Raw genomic sequence first — 20574 nt, forward strand, 5'->3', positions numbered from 1 at the left:
CAGAAAATCCTTTTCCCCACCCAGTCTCAGCTAGAGGTCAATTCAAATGCTAATGAAGGCAGTCCAGATGTAAGGCAGAAAGAAAAAAAAAGGGGGTAAAAGGCAGGTAAGAAGCCTAAGAAAAGCAGCAAGCCAGCAAAAGCAGGGAAGATGTAGCAAGCTGAGAGAAGGCAGAACTGTTTTTTTTAAGAAGCAGAGTTTTTAAGACCACAGCACTAAGTTCGGCTCAGGCACACAGCTGTGGGTCTGCCCAAAGCCAGGCCCACCGAGGTAGAGATGAGCCTCTGAATAAAGGCCAATTTAAGGGAGGTTAGAGTCCCCTTAGGAGAGGCAAAAGTGATAGACCTGGAGAAAAGTTTTGCCAAGGAACCATCCCTTTTCATAGATTATTGCTTGCAATTAGGAAATCATCTGAGGAGCTTCCAACTAGGTAGTTTTAGATAAGGAGATCTTATTGACCTCTGTAACACCATGTGGCCTGAGTATATTGGGGAAAGATAGCCAGTGAATGGCAGTTTGCATTACCAGATCATTTTGCAGTCAGATCTTTGCAGGTAACAAAAGAAATAGGAGAGTATCAAAGCAGAGGAGGCAGGAAAATGCGAGATCTTATGATTAACTGTTTGACATCAGAAACAAAGAAGCCTATCCCCATGTCTGATAGGAAGGTACTAGTTCCCTGCCTCAGAATTAGCCTTGGCGAAAATATGGTAACATCTTTGTCATAGTTTATTTTGCCGGCTTATATCAACAAAAGCGCTTTCTTGACCCATTTTTAACAAGTGGGAGACTGACTAGTTAGGCTGGGAAATGAGGAGCAGAGTTCCCAATCAGCCGCCCTGGGAGCTGTCCCTTCCTTTCTCAGTCCATCAGTTTCTCCCTGCCATTTTTTTGAAGGGTCAGATTGATCGATCAACTACAGATATGTGCACATGTACGTGTGGTGTTTTCGTCAATTCACTGTCTGTCTGTCTGTGTCCGTCTGTCTGTGTCTGACTGTCTGTCTGTCTGTGTGTCTGTGTGGAACACTTGAGTGTTGGAACCAGGCTGAAATCAGAAGTAGAAATTTTAGAGAAGTTAGTGACATGCAACCCAGTGATTTAAGAAATGCAGTTGTTTTAGGAACCTGTTAGACAAGGGTTAATCCTTATCAGAAGGTTGAGCCTACAGAGAAAGCAGAATTCTCAATCTAAATTTCTTGTTAGAAGAACATTGATTATATTATTAACAGTTGAAATCCTTTTTGAACTTAAGAATCTTGTACTGTCTAGAAGAGCTATGGAACTAGAGCCTGAAACTAAAGTGAAATAAGAGTTCAGAGAAAGCAAGAACTTGTCTTACAAGCCTCAGCTAACTTTTATGAAAAATTTGTAAGAGGCAGTTTCCCTTTTTCTCACAGAACCTAGCAGGTCTTAGATACGGAGATCTCAGGTGCTAGCCAGGCCTGATCTTTGGGTTGCAGATTCCCAGCTCTAGGCAGGCTAGTCTTTGGTACGAGAGTGGAGAGAGGATTGGAATAAACTGCAACTAAGATCAAGCAGCCTGGCCATAAGGTTTCCTTCCTTTTCCTGCCCATCTCCATCTACCTCCCTGGAGTGGGGGAAACTACAGAACGCTGGCGGTGGGAAAGATAGATTGTTGCCATCCTTTTTGTGCTCACACAACAATTCAAATATTTTCTTATGCTGATATCAAAGTTTGGTTAAAAAAAAATCCAAAGGGCTTTTTCTGTGTCTGAAAGCATGTTTGTATTTCTGTGGAATTGTTAAAAAGTATCTGGTGTAGAAAGCTCATGATTTTAAATAATTAAGGTACAAGAACTATTGAAATTAAGCCAAAGAAGGTTTTATCATGTTTTATAAAAATTGATTGTTTATAGGTCTTATGCTGTTATGTTAATGTACATATTTGTATCTGCATTGGATTAGAATATTTGACCTAGAAAGAGTTAAAATAACTATGACACATTAAAACTGGTTTAAAAGTAATGGTTTAGTTTAATCATGAGTTTCTAGAGTTATAAAATTGGTTACAAAGTTTGTCCTACCAGTGCTCTATCTGATCTCTGAGACTCTTGGTAACTAAAATTTCTAGGGCTACTTAGTAATAAGTTGTATTGAATTAGTCTCAGATGTCAGCCTGACAGTTTGAAGCCATAGCATTGCTTGTCTAGTGCTTGAAAGTGCATGCTATTATTTTGATAATTTTATTTTATGCCAAGGTTTGTCTCCAGGTATCAACCTAGCCCTGACCTGAGATGCTTTCTGCTTCATGGTAATATATGAGTGTTTTAATCTTTTTGTATTTGTGTTTTCCTCTAAATCAGAATTTTAAGATGTCTCCTGGTTAGTTTCTAATGTAAAGTGATCTTTTGCCCAGTGGATATACCTTGTAAAAGCTTTAATTGTGAGCATTTTTAAGCATTTTGAATATCTATGGAACTGATCTAATGCTTTTGAAATAGTACTGCAGAGTACAGTTTTGTCATGTTAAGTGAGATGGTTGGTAACTTGTGTCTAAATTTGGGAGATCACATTGTACATTGTACTACTATAGATGTATGCCATAAGTCAGAAAGATAATGGATGGAGATATTGTCAGTGGGAAGAAAGGAAAGGAATTCTGTTAAAGTGAAATTGATTTATAAATGAATGAAAGTTACAGAATGTATGTAAAGGAATGTGTAGAAGGTTTGAGGTTGTTCTAAAGAAAAGAAACTGGTCAAACTGTTATAAGAAACGCTTTAAATCACATGCAGAATTCTTCTAGCACCTTTGTGGTAAGATCTATGGTAAAGATGATTGATGGATTATCTGGACTCCTGTTACAGTGCTCTTAAGATCATTGAATTTTTCAAAAGTTGCAGAAATCAAGGGTTTTGACATGGGATTAAAAACATGTTAAACGGTATGCTTTATCTCTACAGATTTTAGCTTCTCTGACTAGGACCCACAGCAAACAGGTGTATTACATCTCTGTGAGTAAAGTGAAATACTTGCTTTTCTCTTCTTTTGTACCTTCAGTATATTTTTTGATGTTTCATGGCACTATGTTGGTTTGCATAAATCCAGATAAGTCTTTCCTCTCTGTAATAGGGTCTACCCCTCATGCAGACAGGAAAAACCAGCCATGGGACCCCAAAGCCCTCTTCCAGGGAAACAGTCAGGGGATCTGTCTAAATGACAGGAGCAGGGATTTAACAGGTACTGTTTCAAGAACCCTACAAACCTCAGAGCGACCCTAGAGGCAGGCTGGCTCGAGAAAAGACTGGAAACCATCACTGCTGTGGAGAATGAGGAATCTAGGACTCTGCAATGACTAACTCAGTCTGGGCCTACTCTCAGCGTCAAGGAAAAACCTGGAAACCAGGATTTCTCCCAGCCCTGAAGAAGGGATGGGATGGATTCCTTTCTGCCAGGACATCTCTGTGGAAAACGAGGACCAAAGCCACAACCCAAGGGCTCGAGACATCGCGGGACATCTTCTGGCCAGGCCTGGGTAGCTCTGACGTGCCAGATAAGATTAATGAAGATTAATGCCACTATTGTTGTGTCTCCTGTCTTTAGCTGATCCCCAGGACTTCTCAGTAAATAATTGGGTATCCCAAATGGAGAGTTCTCTAATCTTACTGTGTTTATGCAAAAGAACAAGCCAGGTTTGTTAAACTATCTTGCAACGTTTTAAAATGAAGGTGGAGAGAAAACCGTGTTTCTGTAACTTGCTTTTTGTAAGAATCAGATTCTAATTCTACAGAGGTGATTGAATAAATGTATTCTAATCTTGATCTAAAAGGTATCCCCTTTGGGGAAATTTAGATAAAACTTAGTTTACTGTCTGTAGGTAAAACAGCCTAATCTGTAAAGGGAACTCAATATTATACATGCTGTCACTAGTCTGATACGAGCATTGAAAGCCAGAGCTTTACTAGGGTGAAGCTCATCTCAAAGTGCAGAATTGCTTTCCCCCGGTCTGAATTGGCCAAAGTGTCGAGAAAGGCATCTAAACTGGTCAAATTAGAGTAGATTAATATCTAGTTCTAAAATACTGTGAATTTTCTTTCTATACTTTATTGCATCTCATTTTCTGTGAACAGTCATTTGGAGAGAACAAGAATATTATCAGCTCTTAATTTCTGTTGCATCATGGGATTAACAACTCCTGAACCAATGCAATGGAATATTATTAAAGGGTTATGTTTTAACACTAGTGAGAACCATCTTCCATGGGGAGGAACTGAACAGCAAGTAAGATAGAAGTAATTCAGAACTGTGCTTTCTGTGCCATTAATGAACCTAGTGGAAATCCTGAGCCTCCTCTCCTAACACCTGTTCAGCATCAAGGAACTTAGAGGTGAATCGGCAGCTTGACCTTATACAAATGATCAAATGTTCATATGTTCAAGGTATAAATATATGTTGGTTCTCATTGATAGCTTCAGTATATGGGCAGAAGCTTTTCCAGTCTGTACTGAGAAAGCCAGAGAATGGCTTGGTGTTTCTGTGACCATTAGAAAAATCTGAACACAGGAAGTTATATTATCAACCAAACCTGTTTGTAGAGTTAATCCTTTTCATTGTTTTAATGATAGAGATGGGTATGGCATTATGTTGCTTTGGTTTCTGTTGCTTTAACTCTTTTTAAGACCTCATCGAGAAATCTCTCACATCCCTGTTCGAGATAGTCTCCCAAAACCTGAGAGGACTCGACCTTCGACCTGTTGTTCCTCAAGAACAGAGGGCTTTGCTCTGATCTGGTGGAGGGATGCTGTTTCTACGCAGACCACACTGAGGTTGTCAGAGACTCTATAGCCAAGCTACGGGAAGGCCTTGAACGACGTCGGAGAAGCCTGGGAGAATTGGTTTGAGTCTTGAAGATCCTCCTAATTCGGGGCAACAATACCGGACTCTACCCACTGAGGGAAGCTACTCTTAACCACGGGTCCTTGAATTAGGCCCCGACCCCCCCACGATCTCTAGGATTAGAGATGCTCATGAAAAGAAGTGGGGAATGAAAGAATCCATATTAGGGCATCAAATTTTTGTGTACTTTAGCTAACTTGCAACATTGCTTTCTGTAAAACTGCTTGGCTGCTTTGCACCTGGGGGAGAGGGGACTTGCAAAGTGAACAGGGCATAACTTCTTTCTACAAGATTCAGGTGTATTTACTGTCCCTGAAATGTATTGTCTCAGTAAAGCACCCTGCAGATTTGGGTAAAGGCTAACTCAGGATGCTGGTGGTTGGGGGAAATTGCCCTTTCCTGGAATGTATTGTCTCACTAAAGCACCCTGCAGACTTGGGTAACACAAAACGAGGATGGTCAAGGGAGATTACCTAAGGCTTAATGATTCCAGCTATAACCTTGCTTGTGCTGACAATCGATATACGTAAATGCTGATCTTTGAATCTATAGGCTAAGGAGTGAGGTACTTTTAAATGGATTGGTTAAGAAAGTATATGTTGTTACAAATCTATTGGCTATGAAATGCGCGGGCTTTGCTGTAACGGCCAGTGAAGGCCTATATAAGATCCCCTTTGAAGAAGTTCGGGGCTCTCAGCCACTGCCCATTTCTGGGGTATGCTGCGGAGCCCCAGCATGCTGGTCTAAATAAACCCCGTTTTTACTCCTGCAGGAATTGTGTCTATCTGGTCTCTCCGCGCCTCCCAGGGCCAGGGAACTCCCGATCCCAACAACACCCAGCTCAGGACTTACTCCTGTCTCTGCATTCAGGAGTCCCCTGAAGGTGCTCAGGGTTAGGGTTAAGGTTAGGTGGTAGAGCTCAGGGGACAACATGAGGCGCCAGGGATCAAACCCCAGTCAGCCGCATGCAAGGCTAACACTCTACTTGCTGTACTATGACTCCCGCCCCACCTATACAAAGTATTTCTGAGAAAATCCAATAATTCAGGGTGACAATGGCAGGAAAGCAGGAAATGATGGTGAGAAGAATGAGTTATACAAAAGAAAGTCATTGGGGGTGCTGGAGGTAATAGAGTGGTGAGGGCACATGGTAGACTTGGGTTTGACTCTGATATCATATGGTCTCCCAAGGAGCACCATATCCTCTACTCCAGTTGGTTGAGAATCCTGAGTACAACTGAGGGTGCCACCTTCCACCTCCACCACACCTAATAAGGAAACAGTCGATTATGATTTCAGGCATTCACACTGAAGTTCTTTTCTTCTGTATACACACACCTGATCTGATGAAAACTTTAATCAAGGATTTCATTTTTAGCTTGAGGTTTCCAAAATACACTCTTTTTAAATGTTTGGGGTCTAAGAGATGAGACATTAATTACAGGGATTAATGGCGCTTGCCTTGTATCCTGCTGAATATTTACCACCACCACCACCACCATATACGACCCCCTGGCACTGCCACGGGTCACTCCTGAGCACAGAGCCCACAGGGCTAGGAATAGCCTCTGAGGACTGCTGAGTGCAGTTCCACCTCCTCAAAATGTCAGCACCGGGGTGAGAATACAGGGGTTAAGGTATTTGCCTTGCATGTGGCTGACTCCAGTTTAATCCCCGGCACTGAAGATGGTCCCTTGAACTCTATCAGAAGTGATCCCTGAGCACCGAGCCAGGAGTCAGCCCTGAGCACCACAAGATGCTCTTTTCCCCAATGTCTTCTCTAATTTTTTATCACCATGACTGAGTTATGTCTGATTTGCCTGAAGAATCAGTTTTTGATAAGGGAAAGTAGAAACTAGAAAGTTGAGAAAGGCACTCTGAGGAAAGTATGAGAAAAATTAAATGGAGATCAAGGGAAACAAAACTTCTGTGCTAGAATTGCACAAGACAGGGGCTGGAGAGATAGCACAGCAGGTAGGGCGTTTGCCCTTGCAGGCGGCCGACCTGGGTTCGATTCCCAGCATCCCATAAGATCCCCTGAGCACCACCAGGAGTAACTCCTGAGTGAAGAGCCAGGAGTAACCCCTGTGCATCGCCAGGTGTGACCCAAAAAGCAAAATAATAATAATAAAATAAATAAATAAATAAAAGAATTGCACAAAACAAACATAAATATAAACAAGAAGGAATTTTCAGGCTTTTCAATCATAAGGAAATAAAGGCTAATAGCTTCACAGAAAGGAAAAAAAGTTCTCTGTTGATTTGATGTGTCACTTACTTGTCCTGGCTGGTAACTTTTTGCTGTAGCTCTTGCAAGTCTGCTTCTAATTTTGCAATTCTATGCTTATGGAAGGCAATAAGGAGATCTGTTTGTTTCTTCTGGAATTTCCATACCTACTAGGAAAAAAAATAGGCCTTTAACATATTCTCCCAGAATATTTTCCTCCTTCTTCTGACAACAAAGGGAAATCTATTCATTCATACTTGATTACTGCTCATTTTCTTCTGGAATATCTGGCCTAATTCATGACTCTCCCAAACCAGATGGTTTGGCACTAGGGAAAAGTCTTATATTTCTGGGACAATGGTTTTCAAATATTTCAACATAAATAATTTTTTAAAAATTTTATTGAATCACCATGAGAAAGTTACAAGCTTTCATGTTTGGGTTACAATCACACAATGATCAAATACCCATCCCTCCACCAGTGCACATTCCCCAACACCAATATCCCCGGAATACCCCCCCTTTCCCACCCTCCCCCTGCCTTCATGGAAGACATTATTCCCCATAATCTCTCTCTACTTTTGGGCATTACAGTTTGCAATGCAGACACTGAAAGGGTTATCATGTTTGGTCCTTTATCTACTTTCTGCACACATCTCCCATCCCGACCGATTCCTCCAGCCATCATTTTCTTAGTGATCCCTTCTCTATTCCAGCTGCCTTCTCCCCTTTGCTCATGAGGCAGGCTTCCAGCTATGGAGTAATCTATCTGTCCTGTGTATCTACTATCCTTGGGTGTCAGCCTCATGTTATGCTGTTTATACTTCACAAATGAATGCAGTCCTTCTATATCCGTCTCTCTCTTTCTGACTCATTTCACTTAGCATGATACTCTTCATGGCTATCCATTTATAAGCAAACTTCATGACTTCATCTCTCCTGACAGCTGCATAGTATTCCATTGTGTAGATGTACCAAAGTTTCTTTAACCAGTCATCTATTCTAGGGTACTTGGGTTGTTTCCAGATTTTGGGTATTCAACATAAATATTTTAACGAAGCAGAATGATCCTTTAAAAAATATAATCTTCTGGGACCAAAGAGATAATGCAAGGGGTGAAGGTACTTGCCTTACAATGCAGCCTGCACAGGTTTGATTGCTGGTTCCACATATGGTCCCTTGAGCAACACCTAGAGTTTTCCCTGAGCACGGAGCTAGGAGTAAGTCCCATGTACCATTAAGCTTGACCTACCCCACATCCTCCCACACACCAGAAAAAATATAATCTATCTTGAGCAAGCAGTAGGATGTCCATGAATTTTTTTCAAACTCAGAATTGGTTCTGATATAAGCTGTCTACTTTTAGCTTGAACTTAGCTTCTACATTCTCAGCTATTCTAAAGCATGGGTAACCAATTTACACCCTAAAGTTACTCACACACTGCAGGCTGTTAATGTTGCAACAGTAAAGGGCAAAGAAGCATAGAAGGAGATTGCCTATTCCTAAATTTTATTTCTGGGCATGGGTAAATAATTTTATCTTTGACTTTATTTTACCATTTGATGTACCTATCATGTGAGTAATGAATCAGATCAAAAGTTAATATTTAGAAAGTGTTTTAGCTTCGTCAGGCTCTACTTTTGAATACTCAGCACTATTTATGTCTCATCTGCTCTCTCCCTGCTCACATTATAAACCTTTTTTTTAATCTAAGGTCCCTCTGTAGATCTTAATACATTTGACAAATTTTTAGTTTTGACCTAATTTTATGAGTTTTTTTTAAATTTTATTTTTATTAGTGAAACACCATGGGGTACAGTTGTAGACTTACAAATTTTTGTGCTTGGATTTCAGTTATACAATGATCAAGTACCCATCCCTCCACCAGTGACCATTTTCCACCACCACGGGTCCCCGTATTCCTCCCATCCCCCATCCCCACCATCCCACCCTGCCTCTATGGTAGGGTATTCCCTTTTGTTCTCTCTCTCCTTTTGGGTGCTGTGGTTTGCAAAAGAGGCATTGAGTGGCAATCATGTTTGGTCTATAGTCTACCTTCAGCATGTTTCTCCCATCCTGAGAGGATCCTCCCAACACCCTTTATTTGGTGCTCCCTTCTCTATCTGAGCTCCCTTTTCCCCTAGCATGTGTGACTGGCCTCCAAGCCATGGAGCAAAATTCCTGGTACTTATCTCTGCTATTCTTGGGTGTTAGTCTCCTATTTTGTTACTTTATGTTCCCCAGATGAATGCAATCTTTCTATGTCTGTTCCTCTCTTTCTGACTCATTTTGCTTAACATGATACTTTCCATGTAAAGGTAAAGGTAAAGGTAAAGGCCCTCCCGTTGATCATTGATCGTTGATTTGCTCGAGCGGGCCCAGTAACGTCTCCATTGGAGACTTTGTTGTTACTGTGTTTGGCATATTGAATACTCTCAGGTAGCTTGCCGGGCTCTCCGAACTTTCCATGTAGTACCACTTAAATATGTAAATTTCATGACTTATCTTTTCTAACAGCTACATAGTACTCCATTGTGTAAATGTACAAAGTTTCTTTAACCAGTCATCTATTCTCTGGCACTCAGGTTTTTTCCAGATTCTTGCTATTGTAAAGAGTGCTGCAATGAACAAACAAGTGCAGATGTCACTTCAACTATACTTTTTTTGCCTCTCTGGGATATATTCCCAGGAGTGGTATTGCTGGGTCAAATGGGAGCTCAATTTCTAATTTTTAAGAATCGTCCATACTGTTTTCCAAAAGGGTTGAACCAGTTGGCATTCCCACCAGCATGAAGGAGGGTCCCTTTCTCACCACATCCGCGCCAGCACCGGTTGCTTTTGTTCTTTTGGATGTGGGCCAGTCTCTGTGGTATGAAATGATATCTCATTGTTGTTTTGATCTGCATCTCCCTGATGATTAATGATGTAGAGCATTTTCTCATGTGCCTTTTAGCCATTCGGATTTCTTCTTTGAGAAAGTTTCTGTTCATTTCATCGCCCCATCTTTTGATGGGGTTGGATGTTTTTTTTCTTGTGGAATTCAACCAGTACCTTGTATATCCTTGATATCAACCCTTTGTCGGATGTGTATTGGGCGAATATCCTTTCCCATTCTGTAGACTGTCTTTGTATTTTGGTCACTTGTTTCTTTGGAGGTGCAGATGCTTCTTAGTTTAAGATAGTCCCATTTGTCTATTTATGAGATTTTTTTAACCACTCTTACTATACCATAATTTTACTTGAGTTTATCTCAGAATCCTGACACCACAAGCAATTTCTGGCTACATTGGCAGTCAGGCATTGAATTGTGTTTAAGCTTCTCAAAATGGTTAGGACTTGAGCCTGAGGGTTAGTCAAATGGATAGGGTGCTTGCTATGTATGCTATGTATTGTATTTGTATGCTGTGTATTGCTATGTACTGAGACCTAGGTTCGATCTCCAGCATCCCACAAGATGCCCTGAGTCTTGCCAGGACTCATCCCTAAGTGCAGAGCCAGGAGTAAACCCTGAATACCATCAGGTGTGGCCCCAAAATAAAAAAAGCAACAACAAAAAGGTTATGAATCCCCTGGTGAACACAACTGAGAAAAATGTCAGAGCATCAAAGTGTGGTCCCTGGTATCGTGTGCGTGTGAGCATGGCAATAATCCTGGAGAGCAGCACAACCATAACTCAGTAAGATTTCCTTTCCCAAAAATGTTAAATAATCTCAACTAAGAATGTGAGCACATGTACCAACACTACAACAAAAGAGATTAAACCTCAACGAGCAAAGAGCACTGCAGTTGAGTGCACAATCACAACATGCTGAGCAGGTGAGCACCATGTGCACAATCCTTGGTCATCAACAACAGGGCCGGAGTAATAGTACAGTGGGGAGGGCGTTTGCCTTGCACAAGGCCAACCCAGGTTTGATCCCTGGCATCCCATATGGTCCCCCAAGCACCGCCAGGAGTAATTCCCTAGAGTATGAGCCAGGAATAAGCCCTGAGCATCACTGGGTGTGACCCCCCCCAAAAAAAAACCACAACCCAAAGAGAAGGGGGAGGAAATAAAGAGGGAATAAATCTGTCTTTTAAATTCTGGTTTTGGGGCACTCCCAGCGGTACTCAGGTCTTACTCCTGTACTCCTAGCTGGGTCAGAGGACCAAACAGGATGCCAGAGATTGAATCCAGGTCGGCTATGTGGAAGGCAAGTGCCTTCCCCACTGTACTATTGCTACATCCTCTGAGGAAATAAACTTTTTTCTTCTTTTTTGATCACACCCAGCAATGCTCAGGGGTTACTGCTGGTTCTGCACTCAGGTATTACTCCTCGTGGTGCTGGGTGACTGTATGGGATGCCGGGGATTGAACCCAAGTCGGCCGCAAGCAAGGCAAACATCCCTACCCTCTGTACTGTCATGCTGGCCCCTGGAAATAAACTTTTTAAGAAAGAGTTATAATGAAAAATAAAGCAGGGTAAGAGGGAGAACACTGGATCCAAGGTGGAAGTCTGAGAAAAGAAAATTTGAGCAGAAGCCTTAGTAAGGCAATCTAGATATTACTTGGATCACTTATTCAAACTTCAAGTATTAGAAAAACATTTTCAGACACTGCTGACTTCACTAGCTTTTCACAAAAGTGATGATTAACTGACCCTTTCCGTTTATTTTATCTTGATTGTTTGACCATGTGTAATTGGTCCCATGATTAGGCAGGTTAGGATTCAGACTACATAGAACTTCTTTACTGATCATTAACTAACCCTGGGTTTAGTTATTAACCAAAGATCTTCTCTTTCTCTTGTCCATGTGACCTTGCTTACTTTTCTCCTTGGTTTTCAGTAAGATTTCCTCTCGCCCAAATGTTAAATAATCTCACAGATATGAAGCTATGCTCACAAATATTTACCTAAGCAGCTAAAATTAGGATGCAGTATCTCCTGAGTTAGGAGTGAGAAATAATTCACCAAAAAAAACCCCTAAATGTACCTCTTCTGCCAGAATATGACTAGCAAGCATCTTTGTAGCCACACATCTTCATGTTTCATAAAGGAATATTCCCAAGAGCATGAGAAGTAAAATGAGAAAAAAAGAACAATAATAAAATCTTAAGAAACATGCCAACCTAGAAATCCAATTAGGCTATGAAATAATCAGAACTGGAGAGTAGAGAGGAACAGCTCAAGTTTTTACAATTTGGGAGCTCTCTCAAGTGGTAGTTCTTGGGCCAGAATGATAGTACAGATGGTGGGGTACTTGTCTTGCACGCAGACAACCTGGGTTCTATCCCCACTGTAGGATAACATTGGTTTGTCCTTTCTCCCTTGCCACAGGGAGCCTAGGTTTATCGGGTTACACCCATCACAGTGCTCCCGAATCACTCCCATTCCTCTGTTTATCTATAGACTCTTCTCTGTGCTCTCCTCCCCAACCAGTTAATCACCTTTTCCCCCTAATTAGATTCTGTTAACTTGTACGATCAGATCCTTCTAAGGACACTGAAATTATATTGTAAATTATGTCTTTTGCATAGTTTACCTTAAAGCAATGTCCTTTCTATATGGACACAGGAAGACAGTTAATATTATGCCAAAGCATAATATTACAAATAACTTGGGAGTTGATTCCAAATAATATTTACTCCTGGGTATCTGCTTTCTTGATTCAATTGCCCTTAGTTACTAGCACCTCAAAAGCAGGGTCCTGACGAGGGACTGAATGGACCTAGGGCAAACTGTGAGCTACCCTGGCATCGAAATGGGCCAGGCCGAAGTGCCACGATGCTAAACTATAAGTTGAGGGCATGATCATGGACAAATGCTGTCATGATCCAAAAGTAACAATGAGACTAGGACCCTGCTGGTGTTAGGAAGACTAACCTGGTCTGAGGACTGCAGTGCGGCATATATATATAATATATATACCAGTAACAACGATGGGTCTTATTCTCCTAATCCTGAAAGAGCATTGAAATGGCTCTTTTAAAATCTCAGGGCTAGGACAAAGGAGATGTTACTGGTGCCTGCTTGAGGAAATCGACGAACAACAGGATGATCGTGATCGTGATATATATATTCCTATATATATATATATATATATATATTCCTATATATATATATAGTGAGATGTCCTCAGGAAGAACCAAACCTTAAGTTTATATCTCTTACTGTGCTCATACAGAATGACATTGTTAGAAATATTAGAAGTAGATTTACTACAACTATTTAAGTGGATTACTAGCTGAGGAAAGAACACACACTCTTGGGATCCCACCCTTGAGCGGATCTCCTAGTAATCTGAAGTAATCTCCTTAGATGAGATTTTGTCCTTGAGTTAATCTCCTGGAGGAGTGGTTTTACCCCTTTTTGTTGATTTGTTAATCTTCAACCCACCTTTGTGTCACCACCCTACGTGATTACTATATAAATTAAGACTGTAAGATTGGAAGGGGCTCGGGCTCCAGGGAGCAGAGTCAGAAGTGAGAGGGGCTCAGGCTCCAGAGAGAGAAGCAGAAGGGGAGTGAAGATTGGAATAAACTACAATTGATACCGACCAGCCTGGTCCTTCCTTCGCCTACCTCACCATCGACCTCCCTGGGCTGGGAGAAGCGACCCGAGACCACCGAACACAGGCGGCAAGAGAGATAAGTGCCGCTGGCCTTTTGAAAACACACACCCACCATCCCATATGTTTCCTGAGCATCACCAGGAGTAATTTTTGAGTGCAGAGCCAGGAGTAACCCCCGAGCATTGCCAGTGTGACCCCAAAATAAAACAAAACAAAACAAACCCAAAAATTGTAGTTCTGCCTTCTCACCACCTCCTGCTACATTCCTATGGCTCCTAAGTCAAGTGTATGTCAATACATGATGCATAATAAAAGAAAAACATAGTCCACAGTTCAGGCAACAACTGTGAACACTAAATAAAAGACTAAATAAATAACTCATCAATTTGCTCGAGCAGGCACAGTAACGTCTCCATCGTGAGACTTCTTGTTACTGTGTTTGGCATATCAAATACGTCACGGGTAGCTTGCCAGGCTTTGCCGTGCGGGCGAGATACTCTCAGTAGCTTGCCAGGCTCTCCGAGAGGGGCAAAGGAATCGAACCCAGCTCGGCCAGGGCGGCTGCTTGCAAGGCAAATGCCTTATCACTGTGCTATTGCTCCAGCCCAAATAAATAACAGTAAAGGTTATTTAAAAAGAGGATGGGAATTGAGGAAACAGTTCTGTGAACTGGGGTACATGATTTGCATGCAGAACTCTAGTTCAAACCCTGGCACCATTTTATCTAAACCTCAACACCCCCAAGGAGCAGGTCTGGAGTAATAGTACAGTGGGCAAGGCATGGCATGCACCTGACCTGGGTTTGATTCCCAGCATCCCATATGATCTTTAAGCACCATCAGGAGTAATTCCTGAGTGTACTTGATCACTTGACATCCTGTTACTCATCAATTTGCTCGAGCGGGGCGCCAGTAACATGAGTGTACAGTGTATAGTCAGGAATAATTGAGTAAGGAGTAACTCTACATATCACCAGATGTGACCCCAAAAACAGAGGGGGGAAATGAAAAAGAAGCAATTATAGGGATAGAGTGATAGAAATCAGGTATAGTGCTTGCCTAGGCTGACCTGGGTTCAGACCTTAGCACCCTAGATCCCTATCTGGTCCTCTGAGCACTGCAAGGAGTGATCCCTGAGCACAGAGCTTAGAGTAAACCCTGAACACTGGCAGGTGTTGCCTCCCAAAAGAAAAGAAAGAGAGAAAAAGAGAGAGCGAGAGAAGCAATTAAATTTTCTGGGAGAATCAGATTTTCTTCACTTTCATTTCTCTTCTCATACCTGAGCAATATGACTGAAATACTGCCTGGCTTTCTCCACAGGGTTTTTGAAGTACATCTTCTCCTGAGAGTTCATCTATGAAGACAGTTAAGATAAACACTGAGCATATACAGAGCAGACTAAAATTAAATGAAGGCAAATATGGCAAAGGAGGCATACACCCTTTCTGAAGTACCTGGTATAGTGCCACTGGTAAGGAGGGTATCACCACACACTCAGAGAGTGCTTTTTTTTTTTTTTTATTAGTGAAACACCATGAGGTACAGTTGTAGATTTACAATTTTTTGTGCTTGGGTTTCGATTATACAATGATCAGATACCCATCCCTCCACCAGTGCCCATTTTCCACCACCATGGATAATATCCCCCCCATCCCCATCCCCCCATCCCCCCTGCCTCTGTGGCAGGGCAATCCCCTGTGTTCTCTCTCTCCTTTTGGGTGTTGTGGTCTGCAAAAGAGGCATTGAGTGGCAAACATGTTCAGTCCATAGTCTACTTTCGACATGCATCTCCCCTCCTGGGAGGATCCTCCAAACACCCTTTATTTGGTGCTCCCTTCTCTATCTGAACTGCCCTTTCCTCTAGGATACCCGGCTGGCCTCTAAGCTATGGAGTAATCCTCCTGGTGCTGATCTCAGCTATTCTTGGGTATTAATCTCATATTTTGTTACTTTATATCCCCCAGATGAATGCAATCTTTCTATGTCTATCCCTCTCTTTCTGACTCATTTCGCTTAGCATGATACTTTCCATGTTGTACCACTTGTATGTAAATTTCATGACTTCATCTTTTCTAACAGCTACATAGTGAGAGTGCTGTTTTTAACTAAATTTTTTCCACTTATGACTCCTTCTGACCAAGAAATTTTTACATAGTCCAGGTATCAAAATAGGCATACAAATCAAACACTTACTGATAATAAATCATAAATAAAATTTAAAACAAGATTTTGTGAGGCTGGAGATAGTACAAGGGTTAAGGTGCTTGCCATGCATGCAACTGAACCGGGTTTGATCCCTGGCACCACATTAAGGTCCCCCTGAGCATGTCTTGATTGATCCCTGAGCACAGAGCCTGGAGTAAATCCTAAGTATCACCAGATATAGCCCGAAATTCAAACAATAACAATTTTTCTTCCCAGACTCCTACTTTCAGAGTTTAAAAGGCTTGATTCGGCAGGTAGGGCCCTTGCCTTGCATGTGGCAGACATATATTTGATCCCTGACACCATGTAGGTCCCCCGAGCACCTCCAGAAGTGATCCCTGAGCACAGAGACAGGACTAAACCCTGTGCACTACCGGGAGTTGCCCCCAAACAAAACAAAAGGCTCCTCTTGGGCTGGAGTCAAAGCTCAAAGGGCTGAGTGTATGTTTTGCATGCAGGTCCACGTCTGATCCTTGCTATCTCATGGCCCCCCAAACATCAGCAGCAGTGATTTTCAAGTGCCAAAAGAGGAGCAGCTTCTGTGCACCACTCGGTGTAGCCCAAAACTTTTTAAAAATTTTATGTAAGTGGGACCAGAGAGATAGCACAGCAGGTAGAAGAGATTGCAAGTGGCTGACCTGGGTTCGATCCCCAGCATCCCATATGGTTCCCTGAGCACTGCCAGGAGTGATTCCTGAGTGCAGAGCCAGGAGTAACCCCTGAGCATCACTGGGTGTAGCCCCAAAACCAAAACAAACAAACAAATACATAAATATTTTAAAACGGAAAAAAAAAAAGTGGTAGCAGCTAGATGCTAGGCCAACCGCCAGGTGGCGAATCAGTGTCATTCTGAAGGTGGTTAAAAAGGTTGAAAACCAGTTCTGGAGAATATAGATTACATATTTCCTAATTCTCCTAAGGAAGTATTACAGTAACAGCAACCATGAATAACTTTTCTATCTGTTGTTTACCCTCACTTTACAACTATCATCTAAAAATTGTCTTTTTTTTCCTAAAAATTTTCAGTGCAGGAACCAGAGAGATAGTACAGGGTGAAAGCACTTGCCATGCAGGTGGCTGACCCTGGCTCAACCCTGGGCACTGCATACGGTCCACTAAGCACCTTTAGAAATAACCTTAAGCAGCCGGAGAGATTATACAGCAGGTAAGGTGCTTGCTTTGCATGTGGCTAACCCAGTTCAATCCGCGGCATCCCATATAGTCCCCAGCACACTGAATGAGTGATTCCTGAGTGCAGTCAGGAATTCCTGAGCATTGCCAGGTGTGGTCCCAAACACCAAAAATAAATCAATAAATAAATAACTTGAGCACTGGGTCAGGTGTTCTGAATACCATAGGATGTGGTCCCAAACCCCATGCCCCAACAACAACAAAAAAAGCAAGACAAACAATGTTCAGTGTTTGGCCACATAGTATAAGGGTTAAGGAGCTTAAGAAGCTTTCCTTATTTTTCATATTGTATTAAATGGTTTTAATTTTATTATTTACATAAGTAAAAATCATATAGTAATCAATAATTGTACATTACTGATTTTCTCATCATTCTATTTGCCAGTTCTTAAAGTTTTGTTGGAATAAGCAATATGAAGAAAATCTGTTATGTGCCAAAGGGAACAGGTTGGGGATATTGGTGGAGGGAAGGTCACACTGGGGATGTTGTAACACTAAATGTTTGAAACAACTGTATAATGAACAACATTGTAAATCAGTTTTTCAAAATACAAATTAACAACAATAATAATAATAATAAAGATTGCCTTGCATATAGTCCACTCTTGTTAGATCCCTTCCTGAAACCACATGATTCTCTATTCATTGCCAGGAGCAACTTCTACCAGAACAACGTAGCCCAGTGCCCAAATACCCCCAAATATCTATATATATATTTCAATGCTTAGTCACTACTTTTATTTTTTCACTCTTAAATCTTGCTCAGGGATCACTCCTGGCTCATCTCAGGGAACCATACATGGTACCAGGTAACAAATCTGATTCTGCTGCATGAAAGGTAAGCAAGTGCCTTACCTCCTATCTCTCTGGCCCCAACTATGCTGTTTGTTTGTTGGGGGCAACACCAAGAGGTGCTTGAAAAAACACCAAGGGTGCACTTCTGGAGTTGCTTGGGCTGTATGCAAGGCAAACACCTTAACTCCTGTACTTAACTGTCCATATGCTTATGCTCCATATGCTGGAGAGATAGTACAATGAGTTTGGTACTTGCCTTGTATGTACCTGACTGGCTTTTACTAATTATAGTTTAGGTAACATGGCTACAATACTGTTAATGTTTATGATATTCGTGTACAAAGATACTGTGCACTGTCATCACCATCACCATCAAAGTGTCCTTTTTTTTTTTTTTCTGGTCATACCTGGTGATGCACAGGGTTACTCCTGGCTCTGCACTCAGGAATTACTCCTGGCGGTGCTCAGGGGACCATATGGGATGCTGGGAATCGAACCCGGGTCAGCCGCATGCAAGGCAAATGCCCGACCCACTGTGCTATCACACCAGCCCCACTAAAGTGTCTTAAGATGCCCTACCATTGTCCCCAAGTAAACTCTAGTCTACCTCTTTGTCCTTGACCCCTAGCCATACCTCTACTGCTCAGTAATCTAAGTTTTATAATTCAAAGTGAAGAGTTTGATACTGTCTATTCTTGTTTTTCTTTCTTTTTGGTTTTGTTTTGTTTTTTATTTTTGGACCACACTGGCAACACTCCGGGGTTATTCCTAGTTTTGCACTCAGGAGTCACTCCTGGTGGTACTTGGGGGACATCATATGGGATGCTGGGGATAGAACCAGGATTGGCCACATGCACAGCAAGCACCTTAATCACTGTACTATCACTCTGAATGCCCCCCTTTTTATGGTCACACCCTGCAGTGCTCAGGGCTTACTCCTGACTGTGCTCAGGGATCACTCCTGGAAGGGCTTGGGGGACCATATGAGGTGCTGGGGATTGAAACCAGGTTGGTCATGTGCAAGGCAAATAAATGTGCTATCTGCAGTACTATCACTCTGGCCCTCTTGTTTTATTTTCCTATAAAACACAGATGAATGAGATCATGTCATTTGTCCTTCTCCGTCTGATTCAATTAACACGATACCTCCAGTTTTCTCCGTATTGTAGCAAATTCCAGGATTTCTTTTTTTTGTATTTTGGGTCACACCCAGAGATGTTCAGAGGTTTGCTCAGGAATTACTCCTAGCGGTGCTCGGGGGACCATATGGGATGCTGGGATTCGAACCCGGGTTGGCCGCGTGCAAGGCAAACTCCCTACCTACTGTACTATTGCTCCAGCCCTGATTTCATCTATTCTTATGGCCAAACAGTATTTCATTATTTACATGTACAACTTCTTCATTTCTCTGCTTTTAGACATTTTGATTGTCTCCATATCCTAGCTACTGTAACTAAGTACTGAAATGAACATAGGAGTGTGTGTATGTATATCTATAACATATAAATATATAGATATATATCTGTCACTGTCTATATAGATATAGATATATCTAGATATAGATATATCTATATAGATATATATCTGTCACTGTCTATATTTGCTCGAGCGGGCCCAGTAACGTCTCCATTGGAGACTTGGTTGTTACTGTGTCTGGCATATCGAATACTCTCGGTAGCTTGCCGGGCTCTCCGAGAGGGGCGGAGGAATCGAACTCGGGTCGGCCATGTTGGCCGCTTGTAAGGCGAACGCCCTACCCGCTGTGCTAGATATAGATATATCTATATATAGATAGAGATATATCTATATATGGATATAGATATATCTATATATATAGATATATATCTGTCACTGTCCCTGTCCTCCCATTGTTCATCGATTTGCTCGAGTGGGCCCCGTAACACTGTAACATTGTTACTGTGTTTGGCATATCAAATACACCACGGGTAGCTTGCCAGGTTTTGCTGTGCGGGCGAGATACTCTCGGTAGCTTGCCGGGCTCTCCAAGAGGGGCAGAGAAATCGAACTTGGGTCGGTTGGCTGCATGCAAGGCAAACGCCCTACCTACTGTGCTATCGCTCCAGGCTATACATACATATATGTATATATGTGTGTATATATATATATACACACACATATATATATATATATATATTTGCTTTTTGGGTCCCACTCGCCGATGCTCAGAGGTTACTCCTGGCTCTGCACTCAGGAATTGCTCCTGGAGGTGCTCGGGGGACCACATGGGATGCTGGGATTCGAACCCGGGTTGGCTGCGTGCAAGGCAAACTCCCTACCCGCTGTGCTATTGCTCCAGCCCTATAAATATATCTTTCTGAGTTACTGTTTTTGTGTTTTGGGTAGCAGATGCCAAGAAATAAAGTCAGTGGGTCACATGGGAAACTCTATTCATACTTTATCGAGGTGTCTCTATACTCTTTTCCAAAGATGCTGAACTAGACAACATGTACCAATAGTGAAGATTTCTTTTACACTGCATCCCTGCCAACATCAGCTGTTTCCAGTCTTTTTGATATATATCATGCTCACTGGACGAGATATCTCATTGTTATCTTGATTTGTAATTCCCTGATAGTAAGTGACAACAAATGCTTTTTCATACGCTTACCTAGCCATGTCTTCTTCAGAGAAATGTGTATTTGTTTGCTGTCCCCATTTTTTGATGAGATTATTTTTATTGTTGAACTTTTTGAGTGTTCTATATACATTGGATATTAACCCCTT

At 41.9% G+C, this 20574-nt stretch overlaps 1 protein-coding gene across 1 annotated transcript in view; it reads right to left on the bottom strand.

Moving 5' to 3' along the window:
* Nucleotides 1-20574, bottom strand: part of RNF212B (ring finger protein 212B) — a 39758-nt gene that overhangs the window by 14744 nt on the left and 4440 nt on the right. Inside the window, exons 3-4 of the mRNA XM_056134367.1 lie at nucleotides 14918-14992; nucleotides 7138-7253 (exon numbers count right to left, since the gene is read on the bottom strand). Of these exons, the coding sequence (XP_055990342.1) occupies nucleotides 7138-7253; nucleotides 14918-14992 (191 nt within the window). The remainder of the gene's footprint in view (nucleotides 1-7137; nucleotides 7254-14917; nucleotides 14993-20574) is intronic.

Source organism: Sorex fumeus, unplaced genomic scaffold (assembly GCF_029834395.1).
Source record: "Sorex fumeus unplaced genomic scaffold, SorFum_2.1 ptg000098l, whole genome shotgun sequence".
Classification (NCBI taxonomy): Eukaryota; Metazoa; Chordata; class Mammalia; order Eulipotyphla; family Soricidae; genus Sorex; species Sorex fumeus.